We start from the raw sequence: 20,852 nt of genomic DNA on the forward strand, positions 1-20,852 counted from the left end.
GCTCGCTAGCTTTTAATTTTATTTTCTCCCCTTATATCCGAAACCTTTTAATTAATCTTTAATGACTAATTAAACATCTAATTAAATTTAAAAAAAAGATTTTGTATTTTCATCGAAGTGGGACGCATCTGGAAATATTGAACGAAATCGCTGATTTAGAAGTGGGTCAAAATCAAGGTTTGCAACAGACAGCCGTTGCGAACGAAATAAAAGTTTGTAAAAACATGTACGTTTTTCTTTTTGCTCGATTAATTTGCGAGGCTATCTATTTTTAGATCAGTTCACCCGATAAGCGTTGTCGTCTGCTGGTAGCCACACTTTTGCTGGGTTGTCTTCCCGAGGTCAGCCAACACGTCACCAGCTACAGTAATTCATGTTGGCCAACAGCTACAGTAATTCATGTTGGCCAACAGCTACAGTAATTCATGTTGGCCAACAGCTACAGTAATTAATGTTGGCCAACAGCTACAGTAATTAATGTTGGCCAACAGCTACAGTAATTCATGTAGGCCAACAGCTACAGTAATTAATGTTGGCCAACAGCTACAGTAATTCATGTAGGCCAACAGCTACAGTAATTAATGTAGGCCAACAGCTACAGTAATTAATGTTGGCCAACAGCTACAGTAATTCATGTAGGCCAACAGCTACAGTAATTAATGTTGGCCAACAGCTCCAGTAATTCACGTTGGCCAACAGCTACAGTAATTAATGTTGGCCAACAGCTACAGTATTTAATGTTGGTCAACAGCTGCAGTAATTCATGTTGGCCAACAGTTACAGTAATTAATGTTGGCCAACAGCTACAGTAATTCATGTAGGCCAACAGCTACAGTAATTCATGTAGGCCAACAGCTACAGTAATTAATGTTGGCCAACAGCTGCAGTAATTCATGTTGGCCAACAGCTACAGTAATTAATGTTGGCCAACAGCTACAGTAATTCATGTAGGCCAACAGCTACAGTAATTAATGTAACCAACAGCTCCAGTAATTCACGTTGGCCAACAGCTACAGTAATTAATGTTGGCCAACAGCTACAGTATTTAATGTTGGTCAACAGCTGCAGTAATTCATGTTGGCCAACAGTTACAGTAATTAATGTTGGCCAACAGCTACAGTAATTCATGTAGGCCAACAGCTACAGTAATTCATGTAGGCCAACAGCTACAGTAATTAATGTTGGCCAACAGCTGCAGTAATTCATGTTGGCCAACAGTTACAGTAATTAATGTTGGCCAACAGCTGCAGTAATTCATGTAGGCCAACAGCTACAGTAATTAATGTTGGCCAACAGCTACAGTAATTCATGTAGGCCAACAGCTGCAGTAATTAATGTTGGCCAACAGCTGCAGTAATTCATGTAGGCCAACAGCCACTGGCCAGGTCAAGTAGACAGTAAAGATGTTATGAATTAGCCTGTGTAAAAACAATTAGCCTGTGTCACTTCGTGGTTTATCAAACTCCTACTAGAATAAAAAAAAATGTGTTACGCATCTATTACTATTATAAAACCTTGACTCTTGAGTTAAGGAGGAATCTAAATATAGAACAGCGACCCACCTCTCATCGGAATGACGTCATGTTATACGTAACTATTAAGTTTCCAGCAGGAAATGACATGTGGATCAAAACAAAACAAAACATTTTTTTTGTCATTTTATTTAAGAAAAATAAAGATACACCATAAAATAGATGGCAGCCTGACTACGGTAACTCTTCTTAAATACACTGGAGATTTTTGAATTAGTTCCCCTGCATAGCGCTGAGGGTGAAAGATGGCAAGGAGCATAGCAGAACTACCTTATACTTAGCGTGGGCATCAGCCAGTGGCTACCCTACAGTAGCTACACTAGCTAGTGGCTACCCTACAGTAGCTACACCAGTCAGTGGCTACCATACAGTGGGCACCAACCAGTGGCTACCCTACAGTAGCTACACCAGTCAGTGGCTACCCTACAGTGGGCACCAACCAGTGGCTACCCTACAGTGGGCACCAGCCAGTGGCTACCCTACAGTGGGCACCAGCCAGTGGCTACCCTACAGTGGGCACCAGCCAGTGGCTACCCTACAGTGGGCACACCAACCAGTGGCTACCCTACAGTGGGCACCAACCAGTGGCTACCCTACAGTGGGCACCAGCCAGTGGCTACCCTACAGTGGCCACCAACCAATGGCTACCCTACAGTGGCTACATCAGCCACAGACTGATCTAAACATAAAACCGGCAACTATGACAAAACTGGCCCAATATTGAAAGAGAATTTGCTGCCAATTCCTGGCACTAGATGAACAATTCATTTTTCTATCTGCCCACACTGACAAGTGAGAATTAGCAAGAGGCTGCCAACTTGACTGTTTCACAGAAACAACAAACTAGACAGAATCTTAATGGCAGCTCGAGGCTTGTCACATGGTCGATCACATAACCACTTGGTATAAAACCACCACTGCGCCAGTTGGTCAGATAGATGACCGCAGCTGTGTATGGTGGTGGCATCGCCACATCAACTTAACACGGTGGTTCTCAGATGGTGGGGACAGATTCCCCCCCCCCCCCCCCCAACTTGTCCAAATGCACAACCTTGACGGCCTGGCCGACAACTCACCATAGGAGAGAGTAACAAGTCTGGCCTAGAGATTCCTATCCCCCACATCTCAGAGCTAAACCTAGAAACTCAGAGCTTAAGTTAATTCAAACATCAGCCAGAGAAAGCCATCAGACATGACCTTGAAAGACTTTTTGCTAGTAGAAAAAAGTTGACACAAGAATAAAGTGTTGAGAACAGCATTTGTACAATGTATCATCTGTACACAGCTAGTGTAACAATACAGCATCTGTACACAGCTAGTGTAACAATGTATCATCTGTACACAGCTAGTGTAACAATGTATCATTGATACAAGCCTAATGTAACAATGTATCATTGATACAAGCCTAATGTAACCAATATATCACATGAAAGAACCTAACTACACATTCAACGTTCTCTTGATGAAGACCATCAGCTCCCAGCAAGAATTCACTTGAACAGTTCAACTAAGGCCTCACTGATATAGAGCTTAGAGCATTCAGATCTCTCACTCCTTTGGGTGACATCACTTCCTGGGTGTGTGTGACATCACTTCCTGTGTAATTCAGTCTCCACCAAGTTTTCTATAAATAGTCCCATGATGAATGTATGTATGTATGTACAAGCTATGTAAGAATTGAATACTGTGTGGTGTTCTTACCAAACACAAACAACAACCAAGAGAAAACAGATTTGTCATTTGATATGTACATGGACAGCCTGACATCTGCTGCCACAGCCCTGGCATTTGATATGTACATAAACTTTGACATCTGATATGTACAAACTTAACAATCCCATTTATATCATACAATTTCTTCAAACCAAAGATCATGACAACAAGATCTTCAAGATCATGAAAGAGTAATTCCTTGTCAATCAACACTAATCTAATGTAAATTTTAAAAAAAATCTTTATCTAGTCAGTGTTGTTGTTGGCCTGTGGTGTGGATGGCCACAGGTGTAGTGGCCCGTGGTGTAGTGGCCGTCCACAAGTCACAAGGCAGCCAGAGAGCCACAAGGGAGAGCACCATGTGATCCCTAGGTGGATGGTGATTGGTTGCTGACCTGTGCGGATGGCAGGAGATCTGGAGACTTGCCAGAGTTGAGGAGGGGGCCGGCGGGGTTGTAGGTGGAGTGGGCTGGCATGTCCAGACAGGAAGCTTTGACAAACTGACCAGTCACGGCCTCGTTGGCATGAGACAAGCTGTGGTAGCCGGAGGAGGCGTCGCTGGCGCAACTTGGGGACTCGTCAACTGACACTGGTGACGTGTCACAGAGGATGGGGGAGGCCAGGGACGTGTTGCTGGAGGACACAGAGATGCTGAGGGTGCCGGGCGCGGAGGAGGAGAACAGGGAGCCATCAAAGGCGCCATACGGGGGTGGAGGGGGGGTGGTTTTCAGAGATCCAGCAAACTCTACATGCTGCGGGTTGTGTCGGGCTGGGGGGATGGGGTGGTGATGGTAGTGATGGTGGTGGTGGTGGTGATGGTGCAGGCTGTAGGGGGATGGCTGAGTGCCGTGGTGGTGCACGCTGTTGGATGATGAGACCAGTCCAGAGTTGGAGCCAGCTGGGTCTGGCCCCCCCAGTTTACCCAGTGGAGTTGTGGAGCCACCACCCTCTGTGCACTGTGGGGAGGACATCTTGCTGCAGTCTGGCTCAGGCTGTTGGCTGGGCTTCATCTCCCCCAGGGGTGTCTCGCCCTCAGTAGGTTGGCGCTGGATGGGCGGCACGATGGCCATCCTACGGGTGTTGGTAGGGGCTGGGGAGCTCAAGCGATGACGTTGTACATCCAGGGGTTGCTGTGGTTGTTGCTGATGCTGTGGTTGTTGGTGCTGTGGCGGTTGATGCTGTTGTTGATGCTGTTGTTGTGGTTGATGAAGCTGTGGTTGTTGCTGATGCTGTGGCGGTTGGTGCTGTGGTTGAAGCTGTGGTTGATGCTGTTGTAGGTGTTGATGCTGTTGTTGATGGTGTAGCTGCCTCTGTTGCAGCTGTTGCTGCAGCTGTTGGTGTAGCTGCTGCTGATGCTGTCTAACTTTAGCCTCCTGGAACTGAACAGCTTTCAGATCCAGTTCTTGCTTGGCCTTCATGGTCTGAAAGGAAATAAATCTTCTATTACCACAAAAACACCAGGACACTAGAAGATTTCTTGCACTACTGTAATACTTCCTGTATATTGACTAGAAGATTTCTTGCACTACTGTAATACTTCCTGTATATTGTATATTTATGTCAAAATAAGAAAAGGTGGTCAGAAAATTTGGCGATGGAATAATTGGCCACCAAAGAATGCCCTCACAGAACAATGTATATTTCTAGAGCACAATTTTTGTTTGCATATTTTCTGGACACTACTACACCATTTGGGCATTTGTTGCATTCCGGTTAGTGGACATTCGGGAAATTGGCCTTCGGGCAAGTGTCTTTCGGGAATTTGCCGTAGAACAGTGTGGGGTTACCTTGATAAACTAGTTGTGTGTGTGGGGTTACCTTGATAAACTAGTTGTGTGTGTGGGGTTACCTTGATAAACTAGTTGTGTGTGTGGGGTTACCTTGATAAACTAGTTGTGTGTGTGGGGTTACCTTGATAAACTAGTTGTGTGTGTGGGGTTACCTTGATAAACTAGTTGTGTGTGTGGGGTTACCTTGATAAACTAGTTTGTGTGGGGTTACCTTGATAAACTAGTTTGTGTGGGGTTACCTTGATAAACTAGTTTGTGTGGGGTTACCTTGATAAACTAGTTGTGTGTGTGGGGTTACCTTGATGGACTAGCAAGTTGTGTGTGGGGGTTACCTTGATAGACTAGCATGTTCTGTGTGTGGGGTTACCTTGATAAACTAGTTGTGTGTGTGGGGTTACCTTGATGGACTAGCATGTTGTGTGGGGTTACCTTGATGGACTAGCAAGTTGTGTGGGGTTACCTTGATAGACTAGCATGTTCTGTGTGTGGGGTTACCTTGATGGACTAGCATGTTGTGTGGGGTTACCTTGATGGACTAGCAAGTTGTGTGTGTGGGGTTACCTTGATGGACTAGCAAGTTGTGTGGGGTTACCTTGATGGACTAGCAAGTTGTGTGTGTGGGGTTACCTTGATGGACTAGCAAGTTGTGTGTGTGGGGTTACCTTGATGGACTAGCAAGTTGTGTGTGTGGGGTTACCTTGATGGACTAGCAAGTTGTGTGGGGTTACCTTGATGGACTAGCAAGTTGTGTGTGTGGGGTTACCTTGATGGACTAGCAAGTTGTGTGTGTGGGGTTACCTTGATGGACTAGCAAGTTGTGTGTGTGGGGTTACCTTGATGGACTAGCAAGTTGTGTGTGTGGGGTTACCTTGATGGACTAGCAAGTTGTGTGTGTGGGGTTACCTTGATGGACTAGCAAGTTGTGTGGGGTTACCTTGATGGATTAGCAAGTTGTGTGGGGTTACCTTGATGGACTAGCAAGTTGTGTGTGTGGGGTTACTTTGATAAACTAGCAAGTTGGGGTTACCTTGATGATCTCCAGCTTAGAGTTGAGCGTGGAGTACTTGGAGTCAGGGTTGGAGTCTTTAGGCACCTGCTTGAGCTTGCCCTCCAGGGCCTGGATAACCTTCTCCTGCTGGATCAGGCTGTGCTCCAGGGACTTGAACTTCTGCCGCAACTGGCTGGAGAACATCTGCAGCTCCGCCAGGGTTTTCTGGCGCCCTGTGGACAGGCGGCAGGGTGGTTAGGGGGAGGTCAAGGTCAGACAGAGGTACAAAGGAAGGTTAATCAGACACTACACTAGGTCACAGAGGTCAAGGTGACGAGCCCTACCTTGATCAGCACTCAAGTCTTCCTGCTGTACGACACTAGTGGGGTAGAGCTGTGAGGACGACTCCTCCATGGAGGACAGCAGCATTGGTTCATCTGCCAGAGGACAAGTTGCGCTCTTATTTACACTCACAAACACTGGCAACAATTTACAGTCAACATCACAACAACCTGCTTTACTCAATTTACACTGAACAGCACAACAACCTGCTTTTCTTTGTTTATTTTAGAAATTCCAACCAATCATCTTTACACCATTTACCATTAAACCTAATAAAACATCAGCAACTTGACACAATTTAAACAAAACAACAGCAACTTGACACAATTTAAACAAAACAACAGCAACTTGACACAATTTAAACAAAACAACAGCAACTTGACACAATTTAAACAAAACAACAGCAACTTGACACAATTTAAACAAAATAAAATAACAGCAACTTGACACAATTTAAACAAAACAACAGCAACTTGACACAATTTAAACCTTACAAAACAACAGCAATTTGACACAATTTAAACAAAATAACAGCAACTTGACACAATTTAAACAAAATAACAGCAATTTCACACAATTTAAACAAAATAACAGCAACTTCACACAATTTAAACAAAACAACAGCAACTTGACACAATTTAAACAAAATAAAACAACAGCAACTTGACACAATTTAAACAAAACAACAGCAACTTGACACAATTTAAACCTAACAAAACAACAGCAACTTGACACAATTTAAACAAAACAACAGCAACTTGACACAATTTAAATAAAACGACAGCAACTTGACACAATTTAAACCTAACAAAACAACAGCAACTTGACACAATTTAAACAAAACAACAGCAACTTGACACAATTTAAACCTAACAAAACAACAGCAACTTGACACAATTTAAACAAAACAACAGCAACTTGACACAATTTAAACCTAACAAAACAACAGCAACTTGACACAATTTAAACAAAACAACAGCAACTTGACACAATTTAAACCTAACAAAACAACAGCAACTTGACACAATTTAAACAAAATAACAGCAACTTGACACAATTTAAACAAAATAACAGCAATTTCACACAATTTAAACAAAATAACAGCAACTTCACACAATTTAAACAAAACAACAGCAACTTGACACAATTTAAACAAAATAAAACAACAGCAACTTGACACAATTTAAACAAAACAACAGCAACTTGACACAATTTAAACCTAACAAAACAACAGCAACTTGACACAATTTAAACAAAACAACAGCAACTTGACACAATTTAAATAAAACGACAGCAACTTGACACAATTTAAACCTAACAAAACAACAGCAACTTGACACAATTTAAACAAAACAACAGCAACTTGACACAATTTAAACCTAACAAAACAACAGCAACTTGACACAATTTAAACCTAACAAAACAACAGCAACTTGACACAATTTAAACAAAACAGCAACTTGACACAATTTAAACAAAACAACAGCAACTTGACACAATTTAAACAAAATAACAGCAACTTGACACAATTTAAACAAAACAACAGCAACTTGTCACAATTTAAACAAAATAACAGCAACTTCACACAATTTAAACAAAATAACAGCAACTTCACACAATTTAAACAAAACAACAGCAACTTGACACAATTTAAACAAAATAAAACAACAGCAACTTGACACAATTTAAACAAAACAACAGCAACTTGACACAATTTAAACCTAACAAAACAACAGCAACTTGACACAATTTAAACAAAACAACAGCAACTTGACACAATTTAAATAAAACAACAGCAACTTGACACAATTTAAACCTAACAAAACAACAGCAACTTGACACAATTTAAACAAAACAACAGCAACTTGACACAATTTAAACAAAACAACAGCAACTTGACACAATTTAAACAAAACAACAGCAACTTGACACAATTTAAACAAAACAACAGCAACTTGACACAATTTAAACAAAATAACAGCAACTTGACACAATTTAAACAAAATAACAGGAACTTCACACAATTTAAACAAAACAACAGCAACTTGACACAATTTAAACCTAACAAAACATCAGCAACTTGACACAATTTAAACAAAACAACAGCAACTTGACACAATTTAAACAAAATAACAGCAACTTGACACAATTTAAACCTAACAAAACAACAGCAACTTGACACAATTTAAACAAAACAACAGCAACATGACAAAATTTAAACAAAATAAAACAACAGCAACTTGACACAATTTAAACAAAATAAAACAACAGCAACTTGACACAATTTAAACAAAACAACAGCGTATTTGCAATTTTATTTGCACCACTGAAAGTTTGAGCAGCATTACAGCAGCCAGCAATGTTTGTTGAGTTACTGACAAATTAGGAGTGACCTTAGCTACTCAAGTTTTTGCCAGTTTTATTGTAACAAGCGTTTGTATTTTGACCAATGAAAATATTAGAACATTTTAAGACATGACAGAGACAAGGGGGTTACCTTTAATGACAGATGGCAGTGAGTGGCAGGGATCTGGGGAGAAGACGGGCGAGGCGGTGTCTGACATGACGGAGTGAGCTGGAGACCTGGCTGACAGGCTGCCTGGTGACCTCCCCTTGTCCAGGGAGTGGCCCCGCCCCAGCACCATGTGGTCAGGTGACTTAACACCACTTGACCCACCTCTCCCCTTGAGCAAGTTTCCCAAAATGGAATGTTCTGGATCCTGCGTGTCTGCGGTCATGTGACCCTCTGACCTTTGGAAGTCATCCTGGTCCCGGCCACCGCTGGGCTGGTAGGTGGAGCTGACGTTGCCTCCCCGGCCTCCATGGCCGCTCTGGTACCTGGGGTGGCCGGGGTAGCTGGACTCATGGCCGTACATGGGGGTGTTGGAGCCAAACCCAGCCAGGTTCATGGAGGGGTCGTCCATGGACTGGGCGCAATGGTGGAGTTGTCTGTCCTGGTTCTTGCCGCTCCCCCTGGGCCTCCCCACCCGCTTCTCTGGCACGTGCTCTCTCTGCATGCTCCTGTAGGGGGACACCTGTGCACTGGGGGCCCTCTCTTGGCCCCAGGAGCGCGGGGACATTAGCTCCTCACTGGGGCTGCTGGTGTCCAGCATGTCAATGCCATCTAGCGACGTCATCCTCTGGAACATGTCATCTGACATCATCCTCTGGAGGCCAGTAGAGGTGACATCATCAGGCTGGAGACCTTGGCCACTACTGGTCAGAGATCCTGATCTTTGGAGCCCTAGGGTGGAGCTGGGGCTGGGGAACATGTGCTCACTGCCCATGGGGGACATGTTACTGCGTGGGGACATGTTGCTGCGGGATATGGGGGACATGCTGCCACAGGACACCATGCTCTCAGATTTCTTGATGGCCCCCATCACCTCACTCAGCTGGGAGCTGGCCCCACGTCCACGTGCCCTACTTCCTCGGCTGCCCCGGGGGCCTCGTGTTCCCCGCACCCCTCTAGTCACACCTCTCCCTCCTCGTCCACTTCCTCTAGGTCTACCGCGAGTTCTGCCCCTTCCACGTGCCCGCCCCACCGAGGGCATAGCTGGGCTCAACAGGTCATCAACATTGAAGACATCAGCTGGTACAGAGGGTGAAGCAGAGTTGTCGTACAGATAGTCCACGAAGGAGCCAGTGCTGGTGGCTGGGCTGGTGACCTCGCTGCCACTGGAGATCATGCTGTGACACATGGCGTTGGGCAGGGACATCTGCTGCTGGTAGTGGGGGCGGTGGGAGCCGTAGCCCTGCCTGCTGTACACCTGCTGCTGTCTGTAGTCTGGGGGTGAGGCCAGGGACGCATGCTGGTACTGGGGGTACCCGCCCCTCTGCTGGACCCCCCTTTGGCACAGGTCAAAGCTTTCATCTTTCTCTGACTTTACAACCAGTGGGGGGTAGCGCATCATGGCGGGGATGTGGATGCTCAGCAGGTCCCCCCCATCTGCAGCACAGCTGTCAGTCAACTTGCTCATCTTCATGCCGCCCTTGGAGACCAGTGGGGGGGAGTTGACCCCCTCCACCTCTAGAGCTTTGACGGTCCTCTCAATGTCTGTCATGCTGTACTTGATGGAGGGGTCAGACTTCTCCCACATCAGCTCCTGCTGGTGGCGCGACACCTGCAGCTTCCCTTCCTGCTCACTGGAATACAAGGTGACAGGTGAGCTAAGTAACACAAGGTGACAGGTGAGCTAAGTAATACAAGGTGACAGGTGAGCTAAGTAACAAGGTGACAGGTGAGCTAAGTAACACAAGGTGACAGGTGAGCTAAGTAACACAAGGTGACAGGTGAGCTAAGTAATAAGGTGACAGGTGAGCTAAGTAACACAAGGTAACAGGTGAGCTAAGTAATACAAGGTAACAGGTGAGCTAAGTAACACAAGGTAACAGGTGAGCTAAGTAATACAAGGTGACAGGTGAGCTAAGTAATACAAGGTGACAGGTGAGCTAAGTAACACAAGGTGACAGGTGAGCTAAGTAACACAAGGTGACAGGTGAGCTAAGTAACACAAGGTGACAGGTGAGCTAAGTAATACAAGGTGACAGGTGAGCTAAGTAATGACCAGGTGACAGGTGAGCTAAGCAATACAACAAGGTAACAGGTGAGCTAAGTAACACAAGGTGACAGGTGAGCTAAGTAACACAAGGTGACAGGTGAGCTAAGTAACACAAGGTAACAGGTGAGCTAAGTAACACAAGGTGACAGGTGAGCTAAGTAACACAAGGTGACAGGTGAGCTAAGTAATAAGGTGACAGGTGAGCTAAGTAATACAAGGTAACAGGTGAGCTAAGTAACACAAGGTGACAGGTGAGCTAAGTAACACAAGGTAACAGGTGAGCTAAGTAATACAAGGTGACAGGTGAGCTAAGTAAAACAAGGTGACAGGTGAGCTAAGTAACACAAGGTGACAGGTGAGCTAAGTAACACAAGGTGACAGGTGAGCTAAGTAACACAAGGTGACAGGTGAGCTAAGTAATGACCAGGTGACAGGTGAGCTAAGCAATACAACAAGGTAACAGGTGAGCTAAGTAACACAAGGTGACAGGTGAGCTAAGTAACACAAGGTGACAGGTGAGCTAAGTAATGACCAGGTGACAGGTGAGCTAAGCAATACAACAAGGTGACAGGTGAGCTAAGTAATACAAGGTGACAGGTGAGCTAAGTAACACAAGGTGACAGGTGAGCTAAGTAATGACCAGGTGACAGGTGAGCTAAGCAATACAACAAGGTGACAGGTGAGCTAAGTAATGACAAGGTGACAGGTGAGCTAAGCAATACAACAAGGTGACAGGTGAGCTAAGTAACACAAGGTGACAGGTGAGCTAAGTAACACAAGGTGACAGGTGAGCTAATGCAACAAATTCATCCATTCCTCAACTACCATTAAGAGGCTACTCACTCAACAATGTGGTTGATACAAAAGAGAAACTTAGGTTTGTTGCTGTGCTTGTCTCTGGCCAGTTGTGTGGTGGTGTGGACATACACCAGGTCGTTGCTGCGCCGGTACATCCTGTACGTACAGCTGGACCCGCCCACATTGATTAAAGCTGCTCAACAAAGTTAATTATGGTAATTAAAGCTATCCAACAAATTTAATTTAGCTAATTATTAGCTGCTCAACAAACTTAATTATGTTAATTGAAGCTGGTCAACAAATTTAATTACATTAATTAAAGTATCCAACAAATTTTAATTTAGTCAAAGCTGGTAAACAATTTTAATTACATTAATTAAAGTATCCAACAAATTTTAATTTAGTCAAAGCTGGTAAACAATTTTAATTACATTAATTAAAGTATCCAACAAATTTTAATTTAGTCAAAGCTGGTAAACAAATTTAATTAATCAAAGCTGGCCTACAAATTTAAGTAAGTCAATTTAAGCTTGCCAATAAATTTATGTAAATTAAAACCAAACACATTTTATTTAATTAAAGCTGTCAAGTTATTTAAAGCTTCCAACTGATTAAGTTTTATGTTGATTAAAGCTCATTGACCTAAAATAGATGAGCTCTGACTGTACCTTGGTTGTGACTAAACGCTACATGTTCCTGGTCATCTTGATGAATGAAGCAGTAGGTCGACTGACCTACAACCTCGTTAGGGAGATAGCCAGTTATTTGACATGACCTGAAAAAAAATAGTAACGAGCCAATAATTAGCCTGACAGACAAACTGGACATGAAGACCTACTAGGAAAATATCTGTGGCTAACAAGTCAAAGTATACTTTTAAAACCCTACATATTTTTGACATGAAGTAAGAGCTAATAAATGTAAAAATACATGGTCATTGATTCTTTAGCTGCCAAACTTTCTGAAATTTACTCTTGTTAAGTTATACAAATGTTTGGGTTGAGGGGAGAGTTAGATATTTATTGCCCTAATTTTCTGATTCTAATGTAGATATTAAATGGAGTTCTAACCTGGCATCCATGTAAATAATTTTTCCGTCCAAGGCGTTGTGTGAGACCCACTCTGTGTAGGGGGCGCTACTGCCTTCCTTCTCTATGACAGGGCTCATGACACGACAGGCACACATCAGCCAGGTTTCTCTCTGACCTGACAGGGTGGGAGAAGTCAGGGGTCAAGTCAACTTTATGGCTAGCTGCAGGCAAGTTTGCATCAAACACTACTCGACCATTGTTAAAACTAGACCGGTATAGTTGAATAATACTCAAAAATAACAATTTTAAGTATATATTTCTGAAATGACCATGAAACGTTAAACGTAATCACAATATCATTGTTTTCGGCAGCTATCATTACCTTGACCAGCCCCTCCACTGACCCTCCCCTTGACCAGCCCTCCACTGACCCTCCCCTTGACCATCCCTCCTCTGACCCTCACCTTGACTAGCACCCACCCCCTCACCTTGACCAGACCTCCACTGACCTTCACCTTGACCAGCCCCCCCCCCCCCCCCCCCCCCCCACTGACCCTCACCTTGACCAGCCCCCACTGACCCTCACCTTGACCAGCCCCTCCACTGAACCTCACCTTGACCATCCCTCCTCTGACCCTCACCTTCACCAGCCCTCCACTGACCTTCACCAGCCCCCCCCCCCCATTGACCAGCCCCTCCACCCCATTGACCCTCACCTTGACCAGCCCCTCCACTGACCCTCACCTCGACCAGCCCCCCCCCCCCCCCCATTGACCCTCACCTCGACCAGCCCCCACTGACCCTCACCTTGACTAGCACCCCCCCCCCCCCTCACCTTGACCAGCCCTCCACTGACCTTCACCAGCCCGCCCCCCCCATTGACCCTCACCTTGACCAGCCCCCCCATTGACCCTCACCTTGACCAGGCTGACCAGTGGCCAGTGAGACGTCCTGCACATGTCCCACCATGTGAACTAGTTCAAACTTCTGGTGCTGTGGCCCTGACCTTCTGGCATTCAACATCCTGATGTAGAAAGACCTCTGGAGGGTAGGTCGACCTGCTGTGAAAAACATGATCACATTATGCACCAGTTTGTGTTTTATTTCCACGGTTAAAAAACAATAGCTTTATACTCATACACTAGGCATAGAGGATTCAACTGATGGATCTCAGGCTTAGGTCACAAGATAAAACCTCAAATAAAACTCAGCTGACTAGAATCATTTGCTAGAGCTACTGACCAGTGGTTGTGTGGCTATGACCAGTGGTTGTGTGGCTATGACCAGTGGTTGTGTGGCTATGACCAGTGGTTGTGTGGCTATGACCAGTGGTTGTGTGGCTATGACCAGTGGTTGTGTGGCTATGACCAGTGGTTGTGTGGCTATGACCAGTGGTTGTGTGGCTATGACCAGTGGCTGTGTGGCTATGACCAGTGGCTGTGTGGCTATGACCAGTGGCTGTGTGGCTATGACCAGTGGCTGTGTGGCTATGACCAGTGGCTGTGTGGCTATGACCAGTGGCTGTGTGGCTATGACCAGTGGCTGTGTGGCTATGACCAGTGGCTGTGTGGCTATGACCAGTGGCTGTGTGGCTATGACCAGTGGCTGTGTGGCTATGACCAGTGGCTGTGTGGCTATGACCAGTGGCTGTGTGGCTATGACCACCTGACCACTATACACTTACTTGAACTAATCATCATGGGAAACTGTGCCTCCAGTACAGGAATTTCATCAGGGTGGACCAATGTATCTATGGAGCGTCCAACCAAATTTAACTGGGAATAAATTAACATAAATTTACTGGGTGGACCAGTGTATCTATAGAGCGTCCAACCAAATTTAACTGGGAATAAATTAACATAAATTTACTGGGTGGACCAATGTATCTATGGAGCGTCCAACCAAATTTAACTGGGAATAAATTAACATAAATTTACTGGGTGGACCAGTGTATCTATGGAGCGTCCAACCAAATTTAACTGGGAATAAATTAACATAAATTTACTGGGTGGACCAGTGTATCTATGGAGCGTCCAACTAAATTTAACTGGGAATAAATTAACATAAATTTACTGGGTGGACCAGTGTATCTATGGAGCGTCCAACTAAATTTAACTGACCTGGTCATGTAAGTTGTGTGGGGAGTGGGGCGGGTAACTGACCTGGTCATGTAAGTTGTGTGGGGAGTGGGGCGGGTAACTGACCTGGTCATGTAAGTTGTGTGGGGAGTGGGGCGGGTAACTGACCTGGTCATGTAAGTTGTGTGGGGAGTGGGGCGGGTAACTGACCTGGTCATGTAAGTTGTGTGGGGAGTGGGGCGGGGAGTGGGGCGGGGAGTGGGGCGGGTAACTGACCTGGTCATGTAAGTTGTGTGGGGAGTGGGGCGGGTAACTGACCTGGTCATGTAAGTTGTGTGGGGAGTGGGGCGGGGAGTGGGGCGGGTAACTGACCTGGTCATGTAAGTTGTGTGGGGAGTGGGGCGGGTAACTGACCTGGTCATGTAAGTTGTGTGGGGAGTGGGGCGGGTAACTGACCTGGTCATGTCCCAGCAGAGCCTCCACAGCATCAGAGATGTAGACAACATTCCCACGGGACGTCATGATCAGCACAAAACAGTTCATCGTCTGCACAAACAATTTTACATGATCAGCACAAAACAGTTCATTGTCTGCACAATTTTACATGATCAGCACAAAACAGTTCATTGTCTGCACAATTTTACATGATCAGCACAAAACAGTTCATTGTCTGCACAATTTTACATGATCAGCACAAAACAGTTCATTGTCTGCACAATTTTACATGATCAGCACAAAACAGTTCATTGTCTGCACAATTTTACATGATCAGCACAAAACAGTTCATTGTCTGCACAATTTTACATGATCAGCACAAAACAGTTCATTGTCTGCACAAACAAATTTACATGATCAGCACAAAACAGTTCATTGTCTGCACAATTTTACATGATCAGCACAAAACAGTTCATTGTCTGCACAAACAATTTTACATGATCAGCACAAAACAGTTCATTGTCTGCACAATTTTACATGATCAGCACAAAACAGTTCATTGTCTGCACAAACAATTTTACATGATCAGCACAAAACAGTTCATCGTCTGCACAAACAATTGAAAACATAATACTATGTTACACTACAACACTACGTGGAACAATTGGCTTAACTAAAAGATATGTTCCCTCCAACCACACCCCCCCCCCCACCCCACTGAATACCTCCTGAGCAGCAAGTGTAAGTCGGCCACCGTCCAGGTAGTCTGGCCACCATTTGCTCTGATGGCCAAAGTTCTCCCAGCACTGCAGACCTGTGGGATAGAACAGGGAAAATAGATGCACATGGGATTTTACAGGGAAAATAGATACACATGGGATATTACAGGGAAAATAGATGCACATGGGATATTACAGGGAAAATAGATGCACATGGGATATTACAGAGATAATAGATACACATGGGATATTACAGGGAAAATAGATGCACATGGGATTTTACAGGGAAAATAGATGCACACGGGATTTTACAGGGAAAATAGATGCACATGGGATCTTACAGTGAAAATAGAAGCAAAGGATCTTACAGGGAAAACAGAAGCAAAGGATCTTACAGGGAAAATAGAAGCAAAGGATCTTACAGGGAAAATAGAAGCAAAGGATCTTACAGGGAAAATAGAAGCAAAGGATCTCACAGGGAAAATAGAAGCAAAGGATCTTACAGGGAAAATAGAAGCAAAGGATCTTACAGGGAAAATAGATACACATGGGACCTTACAGGGATAATAGATACACATGGGACCTTATAGGGATAATAGATACACATTGGATCTTACAGGGAAAATAGATGCACATGGGACAAAAGACTGCCACGTTTGTATGATGTTAACTTGAAGAACGGACATGAATATAATTACAGGCAGCAGATTCATTAATTTAGCACTTCATACTATTCTATACTACAACCCAGTATAATACTAATACTATAATACACTGGAGCTAAACCTGTGGATGTGAGACCTAACCAGTGGATGTAAGACCTAACCTGTGGATCATTGGATGTGAGACCTAACCACCTAACCTGTGGGTGTGAGACCTAACCACCTACCCTGTGGGTGTGAGACCTAACCACCTAACCTGTGGATGTGAGACCTAACCACCTAACCTGTGGGTGTGAGACCTAACCACCTAACCTGTGGGTGTGAGACCTAACCACCTAACCTGTGGGTGTGAGACCTAACCACCTAACCTGTGGGTGTGAGGCCTAATGACCTAACCTGTGGGTGTGAGACCTAACCTGTGGGTGTGAGACCTAACCACCTAACCTGTGGGTGTGAGACCTAACCAGCTAACATGTGGGGTGTGAGACCTAACCTGTGGGTGTGAGACCTAACCTGTGGGGTGTGAGACCTAACCACCTAACCTGTGGGTGTGAGACCTAACCACCTAACCTGTGGGTGTGAGACCTAACCACCTAACATGTGGGTGTGAGACCTAACCTGTGGGTGTGAGACCTAACCTGTGGGTGTGAGACTAACCACCTAACCTGTGGGTGTGAGACCTAACCTGTGGGTGTGAGACCTAACCACCTACCCTGTGGGTGTGAGACCTAACCACCTAACCTGTGGGTGTGAGACCTAACCTGTGGGTGTGAGACCTAACCTGTGGGTGTGAGACCTAACCACCTAACCTGTGGGGTGTGAGACCTAACCACCTAACCTGTGGGTGTGAGACCTAACCTGTGGGTGTGAGACCTGTGGGTGTGAGACCTAACCACCTACCCTGTGGGTGTGAGACCTAACCACCTAACCTGTGGGTGTGAGACCTAACCTGTGGGTGTGAGACCTAACCTGTGGGTGTGAGACCTAACCTGTGGGTGAGACCTACCATGCTGCAGGGTGACGTAAGCCTTGGCCAGCCTCAGGACACTGGAGCGGTCAAGGTCGCCTGAGTTGGTCAGCTTGGAGGCCTGTTTGAGGATGGCCTGAGCGTAGGTCAGCTCACTGACCTCCCTGTGCTTGATGGATGGAGTGCTGCACGCTGAGCTGTTGCTGGGACACATTTGCTGGCTGCGACTGACCGCTGCAGTTGCCTCCCTCTAGAAAACTGACACGCTCCACCTTGATCTGATCATCACTGGAAAGAAAAGATGCATAAGTCAACCATCTTGAGTTCTACTAGACATAGTGTGAGCAGCTGATGTTTCTACTAGACATAGTGTGAGCAGCTGATATTTCCACTAGATATTTTGGTAGACCAGGGATTGGATTTGTTGATCAGCCAGCCTGAGCCAGCTGTTGCCCCTCACGCTGACGGTAATGAGATGTCATCTTGTGATGTTAACTTAATCAAATTTTCTCATCGTCAATTTGGTGACATTAGGCTGACAAAGAAAAGGATACTAATAATAGACTTGATCCTTTTCTAGGCCTACAGGAGCCTAAATCACACACAACCACATCTGATATACACGAATTAAGTCATTTGATCAAAAAACATTCAATCAATATTTAATCAAAACACATTCAATCAAATATTTAATCAAACACTCCTCTAGTTACATATTTGATTTTAAAATGTGATCACACATTTGATAAAAACATAAACAAATACTTAGTTTATAACAAACTTGAATATAATATTTGATAACACAATGGGACAGAGTGTAGTAGAGTAACTGAGTGCTAACCAGAAAGTTTTGAGTTTAGATATGGGTTAGGACATGACTGCTGGATATCATTGCTGGAGAGTCCACCTAGCTGTGATGGTACCTGGCTAACATTAGGGAAAGTAGAGGCAGATGGGAATAGTGCTGACCACACCAACCCTTCATGTGGCATAGTGCTGACCACACCAACCCTCTATGTGGCATAGTGCTGACCACACCAACCCTCCATGTGGCATAGTGCTGACCACACCAACCCTCCATGTGGCATAGTGCTGACCACACCAACCCTCCATGTGGCATAGTGCTGACCACACCAACCCTTCATCTCAAGATACATGATATATAATAATATAATCTATATATATAATTCTCTTCTTCGAGCCGTTAGAAAACAAGCTGCGAACGCTCTCCCTACCTCCCCACCCCTACATGGTTTTTAGTGAGCTGTGTTCACTCTAAATGTTTACAAGCAGAGCCAACGATTTTAAACGTGGGGGGGGGGGGGGGGGGGGGGGGAGGAAGGAAGGGGGGGGGGGTTATGGTCCTTAACGAGCTACTTATAGTGTTTTAAAGAAATATTTTCAGTGTCAGCGTTGGTACTGTCGAATTCACAAATTATGAATTATTGAAAATTAGAAACAACTAAATAGCGGCGTATGTTATGCCGCGGGCCGGCTCGTATATTATATTTCATAAAAACACATCTTATCACATATTTGAAATGGAGGACAGTATCAGGTAGAGGGGAACAGGGCATTACCCCCCCCCCCCCCCCACAATGCTTAAAGTACAGCTAGGGTTAGGGCTTGGTTTAGGGATAGGGTTAGAGTTAGGGATAGCGTTAGAGTTAGGGATAGGGTTAGGGTTATGGCTATAGCTATGGCTAGAGTTAGGGCTAGGGTTAGTGTTATGGCTATAGCTATGGCTAGAGTTAGAGCTAGGGTTAGGGCTAGGTTTTAAGACAGTGTCTAGCATCAATTTTCTTGTGTGTTAAGTTTTAGTCTGCGGTGGATGCTTAGGTTTTTGGTCTTTTTCTTAAAGTTAGGATTAGGTAAAAAATATGTAGGTTAAAGAATTTGAGTTAGAGTTAGGATTCTAACTTGAGTGGGGGGGGGGGGGGGGGATGTCAGGGGGTAATGTCCTGTAGCCCAGGTAGAGGACAGTATCAGGTAGAGGACAATATCAGATAGCAATAAATGAACTGCTGCAGAAAACTGGGAGTTAATGGATGAACAATAACAGAAATGTGGGGAGGGGGAGGAGGGGAATGAGGAAACTTACAAGAATGTCTGTTGAGGGTATCTCTGATGCCCACCATAGCTACCCGGGGATGAGTAAGGTGGGCAGGGAGGGGGAGGAGGGGAATGAGGAAACTTACAAGAAAGTCTGTTGAGGGTATCTCTGATGCCCACCATAGCTACCCGGGGATGAGTAAGGTGGGGCAGGGAAGGGGAGGAGGTGAATGAGGAAACTTACAAGAAAGTCTGTTGAGGGTATCTCTGATGCCCACCATAGCTACCCGGGGATGAGTAAGGTGGGCAGGGAAGGGGAGGAGGGGAATGAGGAAACTTACAAGAAAGTCTGTTGAGGGTATCTCTGATGCCCACCATAGCTACCCGGGGGATGAGTAAGGTGGGCAGGGAAGGGGGAGGAGGGGGAATGAGGAAACTTACAAGAAAGTCTGTTGAGGGTATCTCTGATGCCCACCATAGCTACCCGGGGATGAGTAAGGTGGGCAGGGAGGGGGAGGAGGGGAATGAGGAAACTTACAAGAAAGTCTGTTGAGGGTATCTCTGATGCCCACCCATAGCTACCCGGGGATGAGTAAGGTGGGCAGGGAAGGGGAGGAGGGGAATGAGGAAACTTACAAGAAAGTCTGTTGAGGGTATCTCTGATGCCCACCATAGCTACCCGGGGATGAGTAAGGTGGGGCAGGGAAGGGGAGGAGGGGAATGAGGAAACTTACAAGAAAGTCTGTTGAGGGTATCTCTGATGCCCACCATAGCTACCCGGGGATGAGTAAGGTGGGCAGGGAAGGGGAGGAGGGGAATGAGGAAACTTACAAGAAAGTCTGTTGAGGGTATCTCTGATGCCCACCATAGCTACCCGGGGATGAGTAAGGTGGGCAGGGCATCATCTCCTTGACATCAGATGAGAGTCATCGTCATCAATCAGAGAATAGATCTGTTCCTGCGCCATTATTGGGGCATGTTCACGGCAGGTCACACCTGGTGAACAAACACAGACATGTACAGTTGTAAACTGGTGAGATGTACAGTGGTAAACTGGTGAGATGTACAGTGGTAAACTGGTGACATGTACAGTGGTAAACTGGTGAGATGTACAGTGGTAAACTGGTGACATGTACAGTGGTAAACTGGTGACATGTACAGTGGTAAACTGGTGAGATGTACA

The 20,852-nt window shown here is 45.2% G+C and overlaps 1 protein-coding gene across 1 annotated transcript in view; it reads right to left on the bottom strand.

Moving 5' to 3' along the window:
* Nucleotides 1-3,613: 3,613 nt before the first annotated feature.
* Nucleotides 3,614-20,852, bottom strand: part of LOC131944573 (uncharacterized) — a 28,593-nt gene continuing 11,354 nt past the window's right edge. Inside the window, exons 2-15 of the mRNA XM_059305260.1 lie at nucleotides 20,501-20,665; nucleotides 17,657-17,905; nucleotides 15,995-16,083; nucleotides 15,291-15,380; nucleotides 14,441-14,531; nucleotides 13,674-13,817; nucleotides 12,796-12,931; nucleotides 12,394-12,500; nucleotides 11,771-11,918; nucleotides 8,863-10,511; nucleotides 6,368-6,460; nucleotides 6,063-6,256; nucleotides 4,168-4,666; nucleotides 3,614-4,014 (exon numbers count right to left, since the gene is read on the bottom strand). Of these exons, the coding sequence (XP_059161243.1) occupies nucleotides 3,614-4,014; nucleotides 4,168-4,666; nucleotides 6,063-6,256; nucleotides 6,368-6,460; nucleotides 8,863-10,511; nucleotides 11,771-11,918; nucleotides 12,394-12,500; nucleotides 12,796-12,931; nucleotides 13,674-13,817; nucleotides 14,441-14,531; nucleotides 15,291-15,380; nucleotides 15,995-16,083; nucleotides 17,657-17,831 (3,816 nt within the window). The 5' untranslated portion in view covers nucleotides 17,832-17,905; nucleotides 20,501-20,665. The remainder of the gene's footprint in view (nucleotides 4,015-4,167; nucleotides 4,667-6,062; nucleotides 6,257-6,367; nucleotides 6,461-8,862; nucleotides 10,512-11,770; nucleotides 11,919-12,393; nucleotides 12,501-12,795; nucleotides 12,932-13,673; nucleotides 13,818-14,440; nucleotides 14,532-15,290; nucleotides 15,381-15,994; nucleotides 16,084-17,656; nucleotides 17,906-20,500; nucleotides 20,666-20,852) is intronic.

The sequence above is a fragment of the Physella acuta genome, unplaced genomic scaffold (genome assembly GCF_028476545.2).
Source record: "Physella acuta isolate Inbredline_101_S28 unplaced genomic scaffold, ASM2847654v3 ptg000497l, whole genome shotgun sequence".
NCBI lineage: Eukaryota > Metazoa > Mollusca > Gastropoda > Physidae > Physella > Physella acuta.